Source organism: Talpa europaea, assembly GCF_964194135.1.
Source record: "Talpa europaea genome assembly, chromosome: 12".
NCBI classification, from domain to species: domain Eukaryota; kingdom Metazoa; phylum Chordata; class Mammalia; order Eulipotyphla; family Talpidae; genus Talpa; species Talpa europaea.
In genome coordinates, this window is record NC_140079.1 from 6,102,321 (window position 1) to 6,125,164 (window position 22,844).

Consider the following 22,844-nt stretch of genomic DNA (forward strand, 5'->3'; position numbering starts at 1 on the left):
GCGGCCACCCCTGGGAGGTCCCCCAGAGCCCACCAGGGGCCCCCAGGGCGTTACCTATCTCGCAGAGCTCGCAGGGGCTCCCCCAGGCAGCCCCCAGCGTGGCGCAGCACTCGGACCGCAGGGAGGTCCCCGGAAGGTTGGCCTCGCAGCGGCCGTCCCGGACCTGCAGCCAGCAGGTGCCCCGAGCGCTGTCTGGGGGGAGGCACGCCGGTGTCACCGCGGCCCACACTGCCCGCCCACCCAGAGGCCCAGCCCTCCTGGGACGGGAGACGGGGGGGGGGGGGGGGGGCGGCGGGGCAGCTGGAACTCAGTGCACCTGGGGCCTCTCACCTAGGCACATGGTGCCCGAGGGCTCCAGCCAGCTTCCGGGGGCACATTCGCAGGAGAAGGAGCCGGCCAGGTTCCGGCACACTCCGTTCACACACGGGCGGGACAGGCACTCGTCGACGTCTGCCAAGACAGAGCCGGCCTGAAGCTGTGGGGCGAGAACGCCACCAGCTCCCCCCTCCCTGCAGCTGGGGGTGTGCCCAGGTGCATGCCTAGCAACACATGCGCATGGCGGGTGTGCGCACGCGGGTAGGGCACACAGAATGCGCGTGTCTTCACTGAACTGTGCATCCCGCAAGCTGCTGTGCAGAGGACAGACGGGGAGGGACCCGGCCCTCAGGGGTCCCTCCATGAGGACAGAGGGGGAGGTGGGAGGGGCGCCCAAAGAGGACGAGTGTGAAAATGTGGGGGTCGGCCAGGGAGCAGGTGCAGGCGCAGGCTGTGCGGGTGAACAGGACAGCAAATAAGGGGGCTCTGGTGACCTCGGGGTGGGGTGGGGCGAGGAGACAGGGGTCAGACTCAATGCATGTGTGTGTGTGTGTGTGTGTGAGAGGCTGCACATGTCTATGAGCGTTGGGAGAATGGGGAATAGGCAAGAGCATTGCCAGTGTGGGAGACACTGGAGGGCATAGGTACTTCCACACGCTGTGTGTGTGTACACCAGACATATTCTATTGGGTGTGTAAGAGCATGTGAATGCAGATGTGTGAGCCTGTGTGTGGGAAAATGTGAGTGTGAATACGCACACCTTTGAGTGTGTGCACCTGAGTGTGACCACATACGAGAGTCTGCGAGTGTAAGTGTGGTGTGTATGTGTGTCCGAGTGAGTACCAGTGTGCAAGACCATCTGACTGTATGCACACATGTGAGAATGTACAAGTGTCTGAATGCATAAACTTCAAGGGTGAGCACAGATGTGTAAACCATGAGAAGAAAGAAGCGTGTGAATGTAGGTGCTTTTTGAGTGTGCACCCCTGGATAACTGTGGGAGTCCGAGTGTGACTGTGCAAGTGTGTGTCTTGGGGTATGTGTGAATGCAGATCTTTGACTCTGTCTGTGCATACACCACACGTGGTGGTGCACGTGTGTGCACCCCCGATGCAGCACGCCTGCGTCTCACAGCATGCACATGAGTAAGCGTCCGAGTGTGTGCGTGTGCACCTGCTCAAGCATGCCAGGCTGCACCGTCACAGGTCTCCATGTCCCGCCGGCAGCGGGAGCCCCAGGGCAGGAGCAGCTGTGGCTGCCAGGGCTGCTCTGGCACCGGCCACCGCCTCACAGGGGCGTCTGCAGCAGCGGGGCCACACCCCGCGGGCCCGCTCACCTGTACACTCCCTGCCGGCAGCGCCCGCCTCGTAGCCCAGGCCGCAGATGCAGCGGTAGCCACCCCGCAGGTCCTCGCACGCTCCATGGGCACAGATATTGGGGTCCAGGGCACATTCGTTGATGTCTGAGGCGGGGAGAGGGTGTCAGCTGCTGCCTGGGCTCTCAGCAAGCCAGGTCCTCTGGGGGCAGAGCTCCAGGCCCCCTGCCTCCTCTCCCCAACCCTGGGGTCCTCGACGTTGGCCCAGTGGGCATTAGGGACGGAGCCAAGTTCTGCCACGGGGCTGCCCTGTGCCTTATAGGATGCTGAGCCCTGTCCCCGCCTCTACCTGTGCGGTTTCAGGCACTCCCACCCCAGTATCTCCATCTTTGCTAAATGTCCCCTGCAGGGCAGAACCCAGTTTGGAACCCGTGGAACAGCAGCGACGTAATAAGGTACTAAACCAAAATCACTCTGATGCCATAGGGTGCCTGCCAGCCCACGCCGAGAACCTTCACTCACCGGAGCTTCACAACAGCCCCTGAAACCTCATTATCATCCCCACTTTATAGACTCAGAAACTGAGGCCCAAAGAGAGTCAGTGACTTGCAAGGGCAAGTTATTGTCTTCCCCTGACTTGTCCTTTTATTTCCACTTGGGCAAAAGGCTGTTTCAGGAAGGGACTCTGTGTGAATGTGTGTGTGTGCGTGCGTGCGCGCGCATGTGTGTGTGTATGTGCGTGTGTGTGTGCATGTGTGAGAGGGAGAGAGAGAGAGAGAGAGAGAGAGAGAGAGAGAGCACGCGCATGCGTAATCAGCAAAAAAAAAGAGACACCTGCCATCTGATTCAACTATGCAGATAAGGCACTTTGGGGGGAACTGCTGGCTGCAGCTCAGCCAGGGATCCTCTGGTGGGGCTGCCTGTTCCTGGGGGAACCAGAAGGGTCAAGGCTGCAGAGTGAACAGAACCAGAAGTGGGGCTCATCTGGAGGCAGGCTGGGGGAGGAAAGGAGGTGGGGGGAAGGGCAGTCTTACACACCCACTGTGTCTATCTGTTCCAGGCTGAACTACGTTCTCTCAAAATTCACACATTGAAGTCCTGACCCCAGGGTCTCAGCACGTGACCTTATTTGGAGATAAGGTCTTTGCAGAGGGGTGAGATTAAAATGAAGCCTTTAGGGTGGGTCCCCAATCCATGCCAATACGATGGTGTCCTCACAAAAGGGGGAGACTGGTACACAGACACCCACACCGGCACGCCATGTGAAGACGGAGGCAGACGAGGGCGCTGCTTCCACAACCCGGGAACACCAGGGGTCTCGAGCAACCACGGGGAGCTGCAGACGCCTGAGGCAGGTTCCCCTGCAACCGCTGTGCCCATGCCGTGCCCAGACTGCACCCGCAGGATCCCAGAGGTACGTTTGTTACTGGAGCTGCCCAGGCTGTGGTACTTTGCTGTGGCAGCCCCAGCATATCGCCACCCCGCCCGGCACAAGCTCTCCCCCTCCCGACGCCTGCCCCCGCTCACCTCTGCCGTCTGCAGTGATGCCCAGACCGTGGCGGCACAGAGCCTGGAACTCAGCTGGGGGGGACAAGGCGGCAGGAGTTACTGGCCATTGCTGACCCCAGGCCACACCGGGGACTGGGCCCTTAGTGCTGAGCCAGAGTCTAGGACTAAGATGCCCCGCAACTACTTCTTTTTCTTCTCCCCCTCCCTCCCTCCGTCCCTCTTTCTCTCTGAGTTCCAAGCCTACTGCATGAGTGCACCCTAACAACACCCTCGCCCCAAAGCCGGGGCACAGGTGGTCTCTGGGTGAGGACAGAGAACCAGGGTGGCCCCACAGTGCATGGGGACCCAACCCTCCTGGCAGCGGCCCCCACTCCAACTACAGCACGAGTAGTCTGCCTTTGGGGAGGCCCCAGAGAGAACACCCTCTCTCAGCTCACAACCAGAACCCCAAAATCATTCTCCAAAGAGGAGCAGGACCCTGGAGGACGCAGAGTCAGGGCTGTCCAGCCTCAGGCCCACACAGGTGCTGGGCTGGGGACACTGAAGCATGTCGGGAGCAAGCAGCCTCTGAGCCGAGCCCAGTCCAGGGGCCAGGGGAGGCTGCTGGCCGCAGGCGGGGAGGGGCCGCCACGGCCTGGACCCCATGAAAAGCTGTCTCTCAGCTACAGCTGCCTGGTGGTCACAGCTGGCGGCGTCTGCAACCAGGTACCCACAAATGCCCGTGTCCAGGGCACATGGGCACGCCGGAGGCCATGGGCTGGTGGACCTCGGCCTCCAGGCAGGCACACCTGGGAGAGCAAGGCCCCACCCCACGACCCATCACCTCCCACCCCAGGGTGGGGAACTGGCAGGGACAAAGGATCTGGGGTCGTGGGGATGGGGTGGGGCCAGGCAGCTGGACGCTCACCAGAGTTCTTGGCTGGACACAGCTGGCAGGGCTCCCCAAACCCGTGGTCCGGGTTAGCACAGCAGCACTCAGACTTGGTGACAGCGCCGGGGAAGGGGCGCACACAGGTCCCCCGTGTGAAGCCTCCGAAGCATGTGCTACGCAGGGAGTTCTCCACACAGACCCCATCAGGCCCTGGCACCAGCCCCCCAAGGCAGCGGCAGTGGTAGGAGCCCTCGGTGTTGGTGCAGGGGCCGTTCCCGCAGACTCCGGGCGTCTGGCACTCGTCCATGTCTGGAGGTCATGCGGGCACTGTGTTGGGGCCTCGCAGGCTCATATCCCTCCTCCCCCGGCTCCCCGGCCCCCCAACCTTCCCACCTCCTCCTCTCCCCCTCCCCCTCACCCCAGCCTCCAGCCTCACCCAGGCAGTGGCGGCCATCAGGAGCCAGCAGAAAGCCAGGTTTACAGAGACACGCGAAACCGCCATCCTCGTTGACACACACTCCGTTGGCACACACAGCGAAGCCCGCACATTTGTCGTGGTCTGGGGATACCCACAGAGGCTGGGTGCCAGCAAGTGAGGCCAGAGCCCACCTCTCCTGGCCAACCCCCCCAACAACTTCCCCAGGGCAGAGCGGAAGCTGAGCCCCCAGGGCCCCTGTCAGGGGTGTGGGTGTGTGAAAACCCCAGCCCAGCTCTGTGACTAGTTCGTGCTGTGTCTGTGCTGGAGCACGAGCTCCCCAGAACCCCCTGGGGCTGTCTGCTCACGTGTGCACCCCAGTTCTGGCACACAGTAGGGGCTCCATAAATACCTGTTCAGTTAATAAGTGAGATTGTGGTTGTACAACACTGTATTAAGTTCCCCCTAATGAGCCACTTAAAAATGGTTAAAAGGGTGTATTTTCTTTATGTATATTCTGCCATCATAAAAAAGTGCAAAAACCATGAATAAATGAGGTGGCAATCGCACAACACTGGGAATGGACTAAATGCCTCTGAGTTGTTCACTTTTAAATGATTAAATTCATCTTGCGTGAATCTCACCTTCATAAAATATAGGCAGAAAATAGTTCAGAAGAAAACAGTCTGATTTCAAGGAAGGTAGTAAGTATAGAAATTAGCTGATTACCAAAGTGTCAGTTCTGAGCAATAAATAACTGTTGAATGAAGAACTGAGACCAAGAGGAGAGAAAAATAGACCAGATGCCAAAACCTGGAAACGTGAACATCCACAGCAACATTATCCAAAAAGTGGAAACAAAGCAAATACCCACCAACCAGCAAAGGAAAGAGCCAAACGAGACCAGCACACACCAGGACGCTATCTGACAATGAAAGGAACTAAGTTCTAGCACCTGCTGCAACACGAGGGCCCTCAGAACATGCTAAGTGAGAGGCCCACTTCAAAGATGGCCAGGACAGGAAGTCCAGAGATGAGTGATCAGCCTGCATCCGGGGGAGGGGGGGTGGCGGGTGGCTGGGATCACGGATGACTGCCAATGGGGAAGGTGCTGACTTTCAGGGTGATAAAGATATGATAAAGATAACCTGAAGTTAGGTTGTGGTGATGCTTTCCAACTCCGCGAATAGACTAAACCACTCAATTGCAAAATGGCTACTTCCCTGGTGTGTGAATTATAGATCAATAAAGATGCTAAAAAGGTTTTATTTTACTAATGAATGCAGGGATCCGAAAACCCTTCTGCTGAAGGAAGGCTCTACCGCAGGCCTCTTGAGGCAGGATAAGAGAAGAGGATGAGGAGGCCCCCACTAGCTGCAGGAAGCCTGGGTGGCACACCCGCGCCCCACAGGGAGCCAGAGTGGGTGCTCTCCGTGGTGCTGATCCCACATCTGCCAGACGGGAGTGCGCTGGGGGGCAGGAGAGGGGCGGGGCTGCAGGCCCAGTGTGAAACAGCCCTAATGAATTCATTAAGTGATTCAGAAAGGAGGGACGGAAGGAGAGAGCTGGGAGCAGACAGAGCACAAAAGGGCTCTCAAGTAGCTTGGCTGGGCTCAGAGAGGTGAGCGGGGATACATCTCGGGGTAGAAGGTGGGTGATGGAGCAGGAACAGAGGCAAGGTGACCTTAAAGGGCAGCTACTGGACCCGAAGGCCCCTCCCCGGTCACCCACCCCCAGCTCACCCACACAGTTCTTGCCATCAGGACTGAGCTGAAAACCCACGTTGCAGGCGCACTGGAAGCCGCCCTCTGTGTTGACGCAGCGGCCATGACGGCAGAGACCACGGCTACCGGTGCACTCGTCCACGTCTGAAGAAGGGAGGCTCGAAATCAGGCACCACCGGCCCAGGCACTAACCCAGAGCACAGAGGCAGGCGTCACCGGCCCCCCACTCTGCAGAGGAAGCAGCAGAGAGCGTCGCCTGGACGCCCCCGTGGCACTGGCAGTGGCAGGAGCCAGGCATGTTGATGCAGTGTCTGTGGGGGCAGGGATGGCTGGCAATTCGTCCCAATCTGCGGGCAGAGGACCCTGAGCCCCAGCCTGCAGGGCCGCTCCCTGGGCCCTGCTGTGCTGCACACACACCCCCCCCCCCCCCCCCCGGCACTGCTGCCACTCACCGACGCACTGGCCCCGGGCATCCTGGGCGTAGCCGGGGTTACACTCGCAGCGGTAGCTGGAAGGGGTGGGCAGGCAGCGGCCATTGAGACACAGGCCGGTGAAGTGTCGGCAGATGTCGATGGTTTGGTTCAGGGTGGCTGTGCCTGTGGGAGAAGTTGGGGGGGGGGGGCGGCGCCTGAACTGGCTGACCCAGGCTGGCCCCACGTCTAGGCTTTGTTTCTGGGTTCAGACACCATTCTGAGGCTGGGACCCAAACCTCTCTGCCCAGATTCTCCCACTTCAGCCTAGACCTCTTTCCTGGATTCAGAATCCCACCTTGGTTGAGACCTAGGCCCAGAGAACCCCCAACCCAGCTCCAGTATCCTACCCGGGGCACACCCCCAAACTCAGATCCAAAGCAGCCCAGATCCTCCACCCGAGCCCTAGACCCCCCACTTCTGGGCCCTGACCCTCCCTCTGAAACAGGGGCCCCATGGCCTTCCCGGGCTCCCAGCCCTCACCAATGCTGGCGTCCCCGAGGCCCGGGCGGGGGGCCCCATGCGCACTGGCATCGTGAGGGCTGTGTCGAGCCTGCCCGAGGCCAGGGCCCATGCCGGCGGACCCAAAGTCGGGGAGGCTGGGGGAGGGGCCGGAATAGGAGGGCAGCAGCGGGAGCCCCTGGGCACACAGTCGCCGGAACTCATCTAGAGGACGAGAATTTGAGGCCAGGCCCTTAGTCATGCCCGGGGCCGCAGCTTGGTCAGAACCACAGGACGGAGGAGGGAGCGGCAAACCCCAGGCCACTCACCAGAACCCCGAGGAGGACACAGATCAGGAGCTGGGCCAGCTGCCCAGCACCTGCCCGTGTGACAGCAGCACTGCCTGTGGGTGTGGGCACCAGCCAGGTGTCCGGCACAGCGGCCCCCGATCAGCACCGAGAAGCAGGTGCCAGCCCGGTGATCTGCAGAGGGGGGTGAGGAGTCAGTGACTAGACTTAGCTCAAATCCCAGCCCCACAGCACTGACCGCAGGACAGGTCCCACGCCTCTCCGTGCCTCAGTTTCCCCACTCATGGGACGGGGATGCTCTGAGCACCCGCCCGACCTCAGGAGAGCTGTTGGGTGAGAGGACAGCGCGCCGGTGGTCGTGCACGGCCGAGCTCCACTGACCGCTGGTTTTGGTACCAAGACATTCAAGTTATTCCATGGAGATGGATCTGGTCTCAGACCAAGCAGGCACGTCTGGGCAACTAAGGCTGGCACTGGGCATCAGCTCCCTGTCGCTGCGGTGCTCAGCCGCACTAAGGAAGACACATGGGGAGGGGACCCCCTGGTGGGAGGTCAGGCTGGACGTTCAAGTGGGGAATGCCAGGTTCTATAGCTGTGTGTGCCACCTGCCAGTCTGGGCACTGGGGAGGCCCGGGAGGAGAGTGATTCGAGGAGGGGCCAGAGGAGCACCCCAGCGAACAGAAGACAGAGGCGCCCCAGGCCTGAGAACCAGGGACGCGCTCCCGCTTCCCGTGCCTGCAAGTCCCGAGCCCTTGCGTATGAGCTGCTGGCTCGGGCTTGGGCTCGGGCTCGGGCTCACGGTGCGGGTGTTTAGATTAAAACCCACAAGTCTCGGCTGGTGCCCGGGGGAGAAACTGCTCCCACCAGGAGGGCGGCTACCAGCCGCCCCTGCCTGCCCCGGTGGAGAAATCACGCAAACGTGTCCACCTGCTCCACCCACCCGTGCATCTGGGGGCCCCCCAGATGTGTGTGGGACGTGGGGCTCTGCACTCCCAGAACCTCGAGGGGGGCTGGGCCAGCAGACTTGCTCCAGGCCATGCAGGTGCTAAAAGGGGAGGGGAGAGGGAACCTAGACCCCCTGACCCCAAGTAGGGAAGACACACGAGGGGGGGGGGCTTGAACCAAAGCACCCGCCCTGCTCGGGCCCTGGAGAAATCACCCCATAGCTGTACTCGTCTCCTGACTCTGTGGCGCAGGGGTGACCTGACCCCACTGGACAGACGCGGCAGCTGAGGCACTGAGCGGGTAGCTGCTGTGTGTGCCCACCTTGCCTGAGATCAGTCTCTGAGTCGCTCAGCTGGCAGCCGGGGCCCAGGGCCGACTCTAAGGCAGAGGCGACCTGGCCTTGGCTCAAACCTGGGCTATGCTGTTTTGCAGCTGGAGAAGCCCTCCCGTTCGGGGCATGTGACCAGAGTCACCCCGCGCGCAGGCACGCTGGCCCCCAGAGTGGCCACAGCACACAGGCAGAGCCCCAAACAGCATCCCCGGCCCGGCCTGGCAGAGGCCCAGCCAGAGGGGCCCGGGAGGTGCCGGGGGGCACCAAAGCAGGGCTCTGCCTAGGCCCCACCCCAGGGTCCACATCCTGGCTGCCCTTGGACCAGCAGCTTCTAGAAGCTATCGATGCACCCCCAAGACAGCAGGAGAGGGAGGGGGGCCGAGGGGCCGGAGGTCTGGGGGTCAGGGGAGGGACGTCTCTTTGCTCTGGACTTGTGGACTTGACTCAGGCTGCTCCTCTCTGGGCCTCAGTGTCCCCATCTCCCACATGGGGTGTGAGGGGAGATATGCGGTCAGGGGGTCTAGGTTCCCCTCGCCTCTCCTGAAAGAGGTTTTGGGAGTGCAAAGACGGACAGAGGGATGGGGGTTCCAGGAGACAGATGGCAGAGGGGCCTGGAGGTGGAGGCTAGAGGGTCAGAGGGGCACAGAGGCAAAAGGAAGGTAGCCAGTGCACAGGGGTGGGGTGCAGCAGTTTGAGGGCCAGCAGGACATGGGAGGCAAGGGGAGCCAAGAGGCGATGCTAGGGGATCAGAGAACGAAAGGGCACAGAGCTGGAGAGTCAGTGAGGCCTGCAGGCCAGGTCTGGGGCACAAAGGCTGATGTGCAGGGAGCCCAAATGTTAGAGGGCACAGGGACTGGGAGGCTAGAGTCGGATCAGGGCCCCGGGGTGGCAGAGGTGAGTGACTGAGGAGATGGGGGTCTCTCCCGGCCACCTTCTGCCCCTCCAGCCCCCCAGCTCAGCTCACCCAGGCAGCGGGTGCCATCCTGGCTTCTGGCAAAACCGCGGGGACAGGTGCACACGTAGCCCCCGGGCGTGTTGGTGCAGCCGCCCCCGGAGCAGAGGCCCGGCATGTACAGACACTCGTCCACATCTGTGCAGAGATGCCCCGTCAGTGCAAGGAACCCCAGCTTGGCTCCTCCGCCCCCCCGCAGGCAACCTGAGGTGCCCAGAGCAAGGACACCCCGGGCACCCCGCCCATCGCCCACCTTCACAGCTGGCGCTGTTCTCGCTGAAGCGGTGTCCAGGCAGGCAGCGGCACTCAAAGGAGCCCACGGTGTTGACGCAGCTACCGCCCTGGCACAGCCCTGGCACGGCCTGGCACTCGTCCACGTCTACAGGAGAACACTCAGCAAAGAAGCGAGAGGCCTGTCAGGGAGCAGCCACAGCTTCCGAGGGCTCCCACCGGCCCCGATCCCACCTGCACACCCAACAGTCAGCTCACCTTGGCAGGCCCCGGTGTGGATATTGGGGATGAAGCCACGGCGGCAGGGGTGTGGCTGTGCAGGGCAGAGCTCACAGGGGAAGCCCCAGGCACGGCCCACAGTGGCACAGCAAAGTGCCTTGGTGCAGAGGAGGCCCGTGTGCTGGCGCTGGCACCCCTCCGTGCCCACCTGGCCAAAGCAGGGTCCTATCCGGTAGTCTGTGGGCGGACGGATACGGGCACTTGGTCTTGGGCTGCCCACATCCCAGAACTTTCTGCATTTCTAGCCCTGCAGTCCCAGCTCAGGCCTCTACCCCTCTCCCCTGGACCACTGCAGTAACTGCCTCCCAATCTCCCTTTACCAACAGACCGGGCTTTCCTAACCACAAGCCTTTACTCATGCTGTCCCCACCCCACATCTGAACTCCTATTCACCCTTCAAAACCCTTTCTCTCCAAAGCATTCCCCAAGCAACCTCCAAGAGAGAGGCCAGAACCTCCACAGCCACAAAGCCCAGGTCAAGTCTGGACGCCCCGCCTTCCCCCTAGGTCCAGCCTCCCTTCAGGTTTAGGCAGGAACCCACAGATGCCCAGTTGGAGATAATGTCTCATCACTGAGCACATGTGTGGCTCTGCTGACCCTCCTGGACTTTGGGAGGGGCGCGGCATCTGCCCACAACCTCGGGACCCACAACACTATAGCTGTGACCCCTGCACTCAGCCAAAAGTGGCCCAGTCAGTTCCCCGACTGCTGTGCAGAGGCCCAGATGTGACTTCCTGGCTCCATCCTCCAGATGGTTCCAATCACGGGGCTGGCGCTGGACCAAGGAAAGCCCGCCCAGGAGGAGATGCTGCAGCCAGCCTCCCAGGCCTCACGTGAAGGAGGGCGCAGAGACCCGAGGTCCTGCCGCCCTGAGCCAAACGGCATTCTCAGGATCTCACCCAACTCACCCAAGAAGTCGGAGCCTCCCTTGCCCCTCCCTGGACACACGGCTCCACCTCTTTCCGGGCCTTCACTGTCCACACCTACCCCAGCCTCTCCTCTCTCGCCCTCCCCACTGACCCTCACTCCCCCTCAGCCACCCCGAGCTGTGCCCCCTCGGTCAGCCCCAATTTCAATCCATTTCCTTGTCAACTTCAGTCTCCCCAAGCCCACCCATCAACTCCAGTACCCCCCACCCCACCCCCAGCTTCTTGCTCATCCCTGCACCCTCTCCAGACCGCCTGGCAGCTGCCCACCCCCAGCAGCACCACCCTCACGGGGTCAGCCCAGGGCCCTGCCCATCATCCCCACCCCGGGCTCCAGGCCACACCGTCTCCTCCTACAGCTCCCGCAGCAGAAAAACTTGAGTGTCCAGGCAACCCCAACACCACCGGATCTGTTTGCTTTCTGCTTCTCAGCCTCCTTGGGCTCCATCTTTTCCTGGCCACCCTAAGTGGCCCTCCCTGCTCCCCAAGAACCTCACCCATGGCCGGACCAGTCGCCTGGGTGACAGCTGCCTGCTGGATGACCCACCAGCCGCTCAGCCAGCGCTGAGCTCATACTCTTCCCTCCCTGCTCCCACCACCTACCCCCAGTTCCCAGATCAGAACTGGGGCTCACCCTTGACTCTGTCCCTCCCCTCCCGCCTCACAACCAACTTCTCACAAAACATCGTTTAGTTTCCACCGTCTGAGTTTTGGTAACAATTTCCCACCGGGAGACCCCACACAGCTCAGCCCACAGGATCAGGTTTGGAGTGGGGCGTGATAAGAGCGCACTTGTCTATCTGTCTCGTGAACATCCACCTATCCCTTCCTCCAGGAAGCCCTCCTGGCTCCCTCCCTGGAGCAGATGATTCCTCTGTCCCTTATACCAGAAAAGAGTCCAGCTGGACCCTGGCCACATCTCAAGGGCTGCTGGGAAGCTCTCCTGCCCTCCCTCCTTCCCTCCCTCGCTCCCTCCCTCCCCCCATAGTCTTTCCCCACCGCCAACGTGGTACCTCTCTCACACTGAGGCCCCATGAAGCCATACACACACGCACAGAGGTTTGGCCCAATGCAGCGGCCCCCGTTGTGGCAGCCTTGGTCACACACCGCTGTGAAGGAAGAGGGGAGGGGGGTGGACAGAGGTCCCCCAGCAGCTGAGGGGACCGTGGCCCCAACCAGCCCATCTTCACCCAGGAATCCCCATGATCTGGTCCAGACTCAAAGATAAAACTGACAATGAGCACGGCCCCCTAATCCCCGGCCCCAGAAGAGCAACCTGTGGGCGGCAGGCATGTGGCGACAGAGATCCCCCACCCGGGACCCCAGGCCCAGATGTGTGTGGGTTACTCACGCTGCCCACACACAGTGCCGGTGTAGCCCCTCTGGCATAGGCAGGACTCTCCTCGGCAGCTGCCCCCGTTCATGCAGCTCACACTGCACCCGGGCCCTGGGGACAGGAGGAAGGTCGTGCAGGGAGGTGGAGACGGCCCCGGCGTGCAGGTGCGAGGAGCTGGCAGGAGCAAGGAGCTGGCAGGAGCACGCCCACCCAGGCCCTGGCCCTTCAGCCAAGCCCACCTGGGCTCCCTCCAGGTGGCACCTCACAACTCTCACCTTCTCTCGCCTCTGGGTCCACCTCCCACTCACCTCGACTCAGCGCGCAGCTGGGCGCCAGCTCCCCGTTGGCACAGGCACACAGGTTGGGCCGGGAGCAGAAGCCCTCATGGCAGGTACGCCTGCAGACAGCTGGCAGGGACGGAGCAGGCAACCATCAGGGCCTGGGTCCCGACCCCGCGCCAGCCCCACCCCGCTGAGCCCGGGAAGAGGCTCCTGACTGCTGCTGGAGCCTTTGAAAGAGAGGCACGCGCTGGACCAGAGTCACTCAACAGCAAGGACGGAAGCTGCGGCACTGACCGAGATGGTGGTTTGAGAGAGAGGGAGAGAGGGGGCAATTGAAAGAGAGAGATGGATGGACCGACAGGCGGACAGACACGGGGAGGCTGTAAGACAAAGGAAATACATGTGCAGAGTGGCCGGGACCCCAAGGGCCACGAGGGCCATTCCAGGGGTCCAGCCAGACACCCCTGGCCTATCGGCCTGCTAACAAGGCTGGACTTGCAGGCAGGAAGCACCAACTGCCCCAGAGTACCCTGCCTGAGCGCCCCCAACTCCAAAAGGCAGCAGCACTCACGCACGACACACTGGTGCCCTCCAGGCAGCGTCCTCCAGCCGGGGCAGCAGTAGGCGTGGAAGTGGGAGCCACACACATTGGGCCTTGGGGAGAGCATGTCACAGCTGGTGAGCCCCTGCCTGGCTGGACACCCTTGGGCCTCATCCCCGCTCTGCCCACCCCAGCAAGACCGTCCAGCTCGGCCCGGCCCGCATCCCAGGATCTCGGCATCCCGGTACCACTCACCCCTGCAAGATGCCCGGGCTGCCCCACTGGCGCACACGTCTGGAACCCGCAGGCTCCAAGGCCCCATCCCAGCGGCCCTGGACACCCGCTGTGCACGCCAGGGCCGTCCAGACCAGCAGAAGCTGAGCCGGGGGGCTCCAGGCCATGGTGAGGGTGCCCATCCTGGCGAAGCACAGCCCCTCCAGGACCGTGACGTGTCCCTGAGACACTGCAGAGGAAGCAGAAGCCCTGGTCACGGGCTCCGGGGGGCCAGGAGCAGTGGCACGACTGCCAGGATGGGGAAGTCAGGTGAAGAGTCAGGGAAAGCTTCACGGAGCGGTGAAGTCTCCGGATGGAGGAGGCCAAGAGACGGGCGCTGGGCAATACGCTCAGCCAGCAGGGAGTAGGGGCATGGAGCACCCAGTGGGACAGGGGCCGGCTGCGATGGCACAAAACCACGTGACAGACTGTGCTTGCACGTCAAGGAGAAGGAGAGCCTTTGCAGGACCTGATGCGGGAGGAACTAGGGCAGGGGCAGGTCTTTGATGGGGTGAGGGAGGGCTGCCTGGGCCCACGGGAAGGGTGCGGGTGAGGCCAGACAGGGAAGCAGACGGACAGAGGAAAGGATTCTGGGGGTAACAAGGTGGTGGAATTAATAGGATTCCAAGACTATTAGAAAAGGGGTAGTGGGCCTCCCTGGTGGCGCAGGCAGTTGAGCGCCACACTGTGAGGCTGTCCGCAGCCTTTGCAGTGCGGGTTTGGGGTTTGATCCCGGCCGGCTGGCGAGAATCCCACATGGTGCGGCAGACCTCTCCTGTCTCGCCCGCTGCTCCCCTCAGCAGTGTATTTCGTCAGTCTGCCTGTTCTGTTCCCCACTCTGTCTCTGGTGAGTCCTCTCACCCTCCCGCGCATCTGGCCTATACCCTGGTTCTTGTATAAATAAATAAAATCTTGGGCCTCCCTGGTGGTGCAGCAGTTGAGAGCTGGGTTGCGAAGCTGCCCGCAGCCTCTGCAGTGCTGGTTCGATCCCTAGCCACCGGGTGAGGGTCCCACATGGTGCGCAGACCTCTCCTGCCGCCCGCTGCTCCCCTCAGCAGTGTACTTCGGTCCTTCTGCCTGCTCTGCTCCCCGCTCTGGCTCTGGTGAATTCTCTCGCCCTCCCATGCTTCTGACTGTACCCAGTGCTTGTATAAATAAATTAATTAATAAATCTTTTCTTAATTAAATAAATAAATAAAATCTTCAAAAAAAGAAAGAAAGAAAGAAAAGAGGTAGAAGACTTCGAGGATATTCCCAGAATTCTGGTTGTGAGGACCGGCAAAGGGAGGGATGAGAAGGTGAGGCCAGCTGGCAGGTGGCAGGGCATTCTGGGCACCCGGGAGAGGCCTGAGCTCCCCAATGTGGAACACCCCCCTCACCCAGCAGGGCAGAACAGTTTCTGTGTCCATTTCGCAGGTGAGAAAACTAAGACCATGACACAGTTAGTGAGGGCTGAGCAGGAACGGAAGTCCAGGTAGAGAGGAGAGAGGGGAAGAGGACCAGGGTGCCCCCACCGCCCCAGGAGGTGGCTGCTTCTCCCCTGGACCTGACAGGGTAAGAAGAGGGCCATTGCTGCGGAGCTAACCAAGCAAATGTTAGGACAGAAGCTGAGAACTCGGGGTACAAAAGGCAGTTCAAGTGGACTTTGCGCGGACCCCCTTCAAGTTCCACTTTCAGGACTAAGGAGAAGAACTGGCCGTTGGCGGGGAATGGGCAGAGCATGCTGTGTGGCCCTGGCCTCGGCCACCCTCTCTGGTCTCGGGACATGAGAGCCGCACCCTCGGGAAAGAGAGATCCTGCTCAACGCTGGCTGGGAGGCCAGGGTCAGTGGGCCCCGCTAGGGACCGGCACCCTCTTCTTGCTGGCAGGTCTCCGCCAGGCACCCTTGGGCCCGCGTGGCGTCCCTGCGCGCCCTGGCCGGCCTTAAAGGTCTCTGTCTTAGCCCAACCCGACCGGCTTGACGCCTCCGCGAGCTGCGCCCAGGCTGTCCAATGAAGGAGCGTGCCAGGCGCGCGCCGCGGGGCGAGGACCTGGGCCGGGAGGCTGGGGGCCTGGGTCTGCCCGACGAGGAGGGGGCGCCAGCGCCGGCGTCCGTCCCCTTCCCCAAGGGGTGGGGCAGGCGGCGCGGGCGCGCGAGCCGCGACCTCCCTGGGCCCCGCCCTCACCTGCGGGTGGGGGGGGAGCGCCCCGCGCGGTGTCGGCCCCCCGGCCGCCCACGCCCGCCCCGGGCCCCGCCCCGCCCTCCGACTGCGCCCCCGACGCCCCCCTCCCGCGCCGAGCCGCGCGCCCGAGGGGAGGGGGCTGGGCCAGGGGCTGCCGGCTGCAAACAAAGGAATCCCCTCCCCCCGCGCCCCTCTCCTCGCGCTCCCGCCTCCCCCGACGCGCGGCTTCCGCGCTCCCCGCCCGCCCCCCCCCCGCGCGGGGCCCCCGCACCTACCTGCCCGCCGGCGCGGGGCGGCGCGGACACGGGCGCGGGGAGCTCCGCGCGGGAGGACCGGCTCGGCGGGGCGCCAGGGCCCCGGGGCGGGAACTCGAAGCCGAGAGGCCGACCCGCCGCCTCTCCGGACCAGCGCTGCCGCGGGGGGCCGGGGGGCGCTGCAGGGAAGGGCTTGGGAGGGCGCGTTCGCACCTCGAAGTTCGCAGGGCGGGGGCCGGGGGCTGCGCTCCCGCGCTGTGGGAGGGGCTGGAGCTGGGGGAGGGCCTGGGACTTGGGCTCGAACTCCGAGGGGCTGGAGAAATGGGTGGTCGCAGAGCCGAGACCGGCTGGAACCCGGCGAGCGGGCGCAGTTCTCAGGCGCTGGGCGCGAGGACGGGGGGCGGGAGGGGGGGCGCGGCTTGGGATGGGAGTTGAGCTGGGGGTGGCGCTGAGGTGGGGCTCCGCGTGGGCCGCCTGGGAGAAAGCCAGGGTGGGGAGGTCCCGGGACTCACCTGGGAGGCCCTCCTACGCCCCCCCCCCCGCCCCCCAGCCGCCTCGCCTCCACCCCCCTTCGGTGAGAATTCCGAGGGAGAAGTTGGAAAGTCACCTCCTCGCACCTGGAACCTGGATTCTGAGCTCAGTTAGATCCGAAAGCCCCTAAATATGCAGGCAACGCTTTGGGAAGAAAAAAAATGCCTTTCTTGGAGAAAAGGTCTACATTTTTCATCTGACTCTCAAAAATGAAAAATTTAAGAATCCTAAAAGTCTAGATTCTGAGCCTCAATTTCTCTATCAGTCACGGAGGCCAACTTCAGAATTTCCACTCCCCATCGAGGGTCTGCAGGCCAAGTGAACACTTCCAGGCTTCATTACCATTTTCTCACTCTTGAAATCAAAAACCATCAGTTATCCTCAACTGGGGATCAGAAATTGTCGCATCTGAAGTTGTTATTGTACTTGGCAAACTCCTATGCATTTGGCAAAACCCAGTTCAAAAAATCCCTTCCCACACCAAACTGTCAATTTACCTTATTGAATTCCCAAAGTTGCTTGGGTTGACTGTGCTCCATCATGGCACTTCTGAAATGTAATTTTTATTGCTCACAAATAACAATTTGAGCTAATACGTATTCAGTGCTTATATGCCAGGTTTGGTGCTAAGAGTTTCACATCTAATTTCTTTCCCTCTCTCTCGCTCCTTCTCTCTAACACGCACACACACACACACACACACACACTATGAGGGAGAATCAGACTGGGACCCTGACACTTCCAGGCCAGAGAGGAACCCCAGGAATGGTAGAGAAAGGAACAGTCTAATCTGCCTGGGAAGGACCTGGAGACCACAGGGCATGGAATGTGCTGGAATTGGATACACCTGGAACCCTGGGGGAAGGCGGGAGGCTTGGGCTTGGAGCACCAGGAGCCCTCGGCACACTCTCCCCACGGCACACTCCCCACGGCACACTCCCCACGGCACCACCTCCCCCACTTCCGAGGGAGCCCCCCTGGGGCTGTACCTTGGGGTCTAGAACTGAGTGGACAGCAATGAGGGTCCCAGGGCTGGGCTGGGCTGGGAGGCGCGTGGACAGAGAGAACAAGACCCAGGCAGGGTTTCTGGAGTCTGAGAAGAGCCAGGAGGGCTGGATGGCATAGGAAGGAACCCCACAATCACGTTAGAACAGCAGTGACAGAGATGTGGGAGGGCCCAGGGGCTGTGGGGTAGGCCAGCTTCAGTGGGGGGGATGCCTCGATGGTGCTTTCCCGGCCTCCTCTGCCAAGGTCCACCCTGGGCTGCTCGTCAGCTCGCAGGTGTGTCTTCCGTGCACACTGGCACGGGCTCTAGGTTGTCCAGAGCTGTCTGGCGCCTGTGCAGAAGGTGGGGAGGGATAGTCCCATACCAGGGACATGACGTAGCCTGTGCTGTGATGCACCAGCAGGTGTCATCAGCAGAGTGGGTGCCCCTTGTCACTGCACCCCCCTCTACCTTCTCACCATCCTGCCTTCCGATGGCACCACTGCCTGGATCTGTTATCCTGCTGTCCATTACTGATGTGGTCAAACTAGAGTGTCACCTGTGTGGACACTCCATTGCACCCCACTGTCACAAAGGCCAGTAGGCTCTCCCCAACATCCCATCACCACCCCAGAACTGTCACAAGGGCAGCCCATGTCACAGGGTCTCCCCACCAGTATTGCATCTCCACCAAACCCATCACTGTCACCCGCCGCTCTCATCCTCATTGTCACCAGTCACCCAGACACCGCTCCACCTCCTGCTCACACTGATGCCTGTGATGTTTATGTTGTCTCCTGTCACTGTCATGCTTCAATTTTGCCCATTAACAATCGTGCTGTCACCAGAGTGTCAGGATTCTTAAGCTGCAAGCAACAGAAATCATCACTGGCTAGTCTCAGCAGAAAGGCACTTGGGGGCACACAAACTCCCCAGGAGACTGGAAAACCAAACTTGGGGTCTCTGCAGCCAGCAGAGTGGTCCCTAAATCACACACAGACCTGGTGCCACAAAGGCAGCACCCACCCCCTCTCTGCTCCCCTGAGCTCAGATGAGCTTGGTGGCCGTGCACACAGGAAGCTGCCAACCAGCTCAGCAGATCAGAGTGCCAGGGCCCACTGTGAGGCACCACCTGTCAAAGTTCAGGGTGGAGACACTTGGCTGGAGGGATGTGGGAAGGGGCTGCCTTACTGCATGAGGGGGCTGGAAAATGGGGAACCAGTGTCTTGAGGGTCTGTTGTGGGGCCTGCCACATGACGTGGGCATCCAGGCCTAGGGGCCGGCGCGGGCACCCAGGGGCTGAACAGGGCCGTGCCTGCCTGTCGTCAGCTGCTGCTTCTGTCTCACTGTCTCCATCGCTGTCACCGCCAGTCCTGCGGTCACCCCCGTTGTCGCCTGTCATTTTCACGTATTGTCCCTTTATTGTCCGTTGTCCTATTGTCCTTTGGCTCCCTACAGACGTTACAGCAATTATCACTTTCATATCACAGGGTCACCTGTTGCTGTCACTGTGTCTCATTACCATCTGCTGCTGTCACATTGTCTCCACTGTCACCCGCACCATTATGGGACCCTAAGCATCATCTCCTGTTTCTGTCATGCTGTTACAGTCCCTCTGAGTCCGTCCAGCGCCATCCGCCCCCCACGTGCTCCTCTGGATTTTCTGTGCAACCGGGAGACCCTCTCGCGGCAGGGCTCAGCTGTGTGTCCAGGGCTAGAGGACTCCAAAAGCCCACGGCACAGGCCTGGAGAAGGGGTGGGCACAGGGTAGACAGGGCAGGATCGTCTTGGGCACAGACACTGGGGAGGTGTGCCTGCAGTGGCGTGTGGGGCGTGCGGGGCCTGTCTCGCCCGCTGGGGTGGCCTGGGGACAGAGCTCTCTTTGTCTGAGCACAGGAAGCAGCTGGCGCAGGACAGATTGAGCACATGGGCGGGGAGTTTGGCTGAAAGCCTGGAAATGCAGCTGAGGGGGTGGAGGGTCATAGATGTCTCAGGAAGGCCCCAGAAGGTCAGGACAGGACCAGGAAGTGGCAAGGGTAGCAGCTGGGCCTCAAGGGCTTCCCCGTCCGGGGCTCAGGGGATGACAGGCCTCCCTGGTGTGGAATTTTCACTGTGTCCCAGGCTGGACCCCCCCCCACAGACCCCGAGGGCAGGCTCTGCTATCTTCCCTTATTGCACAGATGGGAAACTGAGACTCAGCTCCAAGCTGCTCATTGCAGTGACTAGCTAGTGAAGAGTGCAGGCAGATCTGAACCCCCCATGGCACAAAGCCTGAAACGTCCGGTCCCCTGCTTCTCACACACCCCCAAACCTGTCTCCAGGGCAGGAGCCAGGGGAAGTCAGGGGAGGGCCGGTGCATACCTGCGGAATTTTCTTTCTCCTTCATCAGGTAACACCAATATTAGAGCCTGTGCCCACTGTTCCTTCCTTGGCTTTTTCCCCCCTTTGCAAATTTATTTTACTTGTAAACTAGATCAGTCCTCCAAGTGGTTATCTTTTTTTTACTTTTTTTTAATGAAAGTGAAATCCACATAGCATAAGATTAACCATTTTAAAGTGTGCAAAAATCTTTTAAAATAAAGTGTGGGACCTCCCCGGGTTGAGCGCCGTGCTGTGAAGCTGTCTGCAGCCTCTGAAGCCGTGGGTTCGATTCCTGGCCGCCCAGGGAGCTACCCACATGGCACAGCAGACCTCTCCTGTCTCACCCCTGCTCCCCTCAGCAGTGTATTTCAGTAGATCTGCCTGTTCTGCTCCCCGCTCTGGCTCTGGTGAATTCTCTTACCCTCCCACGCCTCTGACTGTACCCCAGTTCTTGTATAAATAAATAAATCTTTAAAAAAAATAAAGTGTGCAAGTCGATGGCATTTTGTAGAAACACAGTGCTGTGCACCCTCTATCTGGTGCCAAGGTATTTTCATTGCCCCTTCAAACAAAACATGCACCCACACCGCCCCCAGCCCTGGCTCTCTGTCTCTCTGTCCACTCTGGATGTCACACATAAAGGGAATCGGACACTCTGCATGATGATTTCGAGGTTCATTCACATTGTGGCACCCATGGACACTTCGTTCTTCTTTGAGACTGAAGAAGGGTCCACTGTAGGACAGGCGCAGTGTGTCCAGGTGGACACTGGGTCACCACACCTTTGGGGTGGTTCCACCTCCAGCAACTGTGAATGGTGCTGCCATGAATGGACTTGGACCAAACCCAAATATATTAGACGAGGGAGCGGCCCTCGTCCTCCAGGGCTGTCGAGAGGAGGGGGTATGGGCAGTTGGTGTTCAAGATGACAAAGTTCTGGAGTCTCTAATTGCAGCTTCCTGCCCCCACCCCACCAAACTTGGAGGATGCTGTTAATTCATTCAGCATCTATTAGACACCTACTGTGTGCCAAGCACGTTATACTGCATTCCCCCAATAATCCTGTGAGGATTTTGTGGAGTCCACAGTCAACATGAAGGCCGAAGCCCAAGGGTATTGTTGGTTAAATGGAGACTGTTGGGCCCAGATACTCAAGCATCTCTGACTCTCACCAGGGGCCTGAGGGCCCTCGTGGACATTTGCTGAATGATTCAATGGATGAGTAAATAAATGGCGGACAAGTCCAACTGGCAGGAGAGTAGATGTTGGCTGTGGAGAGATGGGCAGGGCTTGGACTGAGAAGAGCCTTGACAGCCAAAGGTGGGGACCAGACTCTGACGTGGGGTAGTAGGGAGCCATGGAGTATTCTAAGCTGAGGGTCAGGCAGTCCCATTACGTCTGCCAGATCGTTGCCAAGAAGGGCGGTGCTAATTGACTCTGCCATTAGGGGGCGCTCAAGTCTTTCTTACAACTGTGGTCAGACCTGCATTGTGCAGGCGCTCGTGGACCTTGATTCCTTGGTCACAAGTGTTGGCCGGGCTTGGTGAGTCCAAGCACCATGTGGAGATGTGAGTGCAAAACACACACCGATTCCTAAGTCTTTGTAAAAGGAAAAAAATGTAACATGCCATATCCATGCTTTTAAAAACCTCAATGACAAAAATGATATTATTTTAGGCACATGGGGTTAAATATATTATTAGATTTCATCTCTTTCTTTTTTGTAACGTGGTAAAAATTGCGTACAGGGGTTGACTTTATCTTTTGGACAGTGCTGGTTTAGAGAGAGTCACTATTTTCAACAGTAGTTATTCTTTTTGTCTAATTTCTTCGTGTTTGGTTATCCTTCAAGTTAATCATCAACTATGTTTCTTACTAGATTGTTCTCCTTGCTCACTGAATAAAGGCAGATAAATAAGTATACCAAAAATAGAAGGCTGGGGTCACTGTTCTATAAATATGGAGTCATGTTGGAGCCACTTCTTACCCATAAAGTAAAAGACAATAACAGACCTAAGGTAACTTAGGGTACCTCAGGCCTGACTTAGCTCTTCCGAACTGCTTGGTAATCTGCCATGGTGTGGAGACCTGCACCCCCTGGCAGGTATTCACTGTTTCACAGGTTTCACCCCACCCCTCCACGCTCCCAAAAGGAAAAAAAAAAAATGGGCCTTTAATATTGATTGTGAGTGCTGATTATTTTATTTCTAAGGAAAAGATTTCTAGGCTTGACATTTCCAGGTGAAAAGTTTATGTGTTTTTAATTTTAATAAATTTTGTCAGGTTTTAGATATCAATGAATCGATTCCAAAGTATACACAGAAAGACAGAGACCTAACACTCAATATGAAGCTAAAAAAGTTGGAGAACTGGGCTTCCCTGGTGGCACAAGGGGTTAAGTCTTAGCACTATCCAGCTCTCTGCGGCCACTGCAGCACGAGTGGATCCCCAGCCAGGGAGGTGACCCGCAGCAGACCTCTCCTGTCTCGCCTGCTGCTCCCCTCAGCAGTGTATTTCAGTCAATCTGCTTGTTCTGCTCCCACTCTGGTGAATCCTCCCATCATCACCCCTGCACCTCTGACCTTCACCCCAGCTCTTGTATGCATAAATAAATAAATCTTTTTTAAAAAAAGTTGGCGGACTGACACTACTCAGTCAAGGCTTTCTATAAAGCTACAGTCATCAAGATAATGTGGTGGGGCAAAAGTACACACATAGGTCAATGAAGCAGACCTTGTTACAGGGCAGGGTGAGGGGCACCCTGGGACCCCAAACCTGCACGCTTTAAATGGGTTCGGCCATCCACTGCATAAAGACAAAACATACTCCAGTGTGTAATGCTGTGAATGGAAAGGAACTTAAATACAATTAGTGTGCCATAGACGAGAAAGAACATAGTTCAAAATAGTTTCCAATTAAGCATCCAACGTCACCCATCCCCTCATGGGTAAATGCCCAGCTTCACAGTGCTGAGACTTAACCCCTTGCACCACCAGGGCGGCCCCTCAACCCTGTTTGACTGGGCATTTGCCCATGAGGGGATGATGGCTAATTTGGAGGGGTTTACTGGGAACATATTATTGGAATA

General features: G+C 59.5%; 1 protein-coding gene across 1 annotated transcript in view; it reads right to left on the reverse strand.

Annotated features, from left to right (window-relative positions):
* FBN3 (fibrillin 3) overlaps positions 1-13,627 on the reverse strand; it is a gene marked incomplete at its 3' end in the record, with an annotated part of 44,196 nt that extends 30,569 nt beyond the window's left edge. The window contains 20 exon segments of the mRNA XM_084248597.1: positions 55-192; positions 331-450; positions 1,513-1,551; positions 1,554-1,599; positions 1,602-1,777; positions 3,158-3,211; positions 4,047-4,319; positions 4,447-4,569; positions 6,168-6,293; positions 6,602-6,745; positions 7,103-7,285; positions 7,390-7,542; positions 9,609-9,734; positions 9,850-9,975; positions 10,086-10,283; positions 12,046-12,141; positions 12,384-12,479; positions 12,677-12,775; positions 13,221-13,303; positions 13,446-13,627. Of these exon segments, the coding sequence (XP_084104723.1) occupies positions 55-192; positions 331-450; positions 1,513-1,551; positions 1,554-1,599; positions 1,602-1,777; positions 3,158-3,211; positions 4,047-4,319; positions 4,447-4,569; positions 6,168-6,293; positions 6,602-6,745; positions 7,103-7,285; positions 7,390-7,542; positions 9,609-9,734; positions 9,850-9,975; positions 10,086-10,283; positions 12,046-12,141; positions 12,384-12,479; positions 12,677-12,775; positions 13,221-13,303; positions 13,446-13,606 (2,560 nt within the window). The 5' untranslated portion in view covers positions 13,607-13,627.
* Between the last annotated feature and the right edge of the window lie 9,217 nt (positions 13,628-22,844).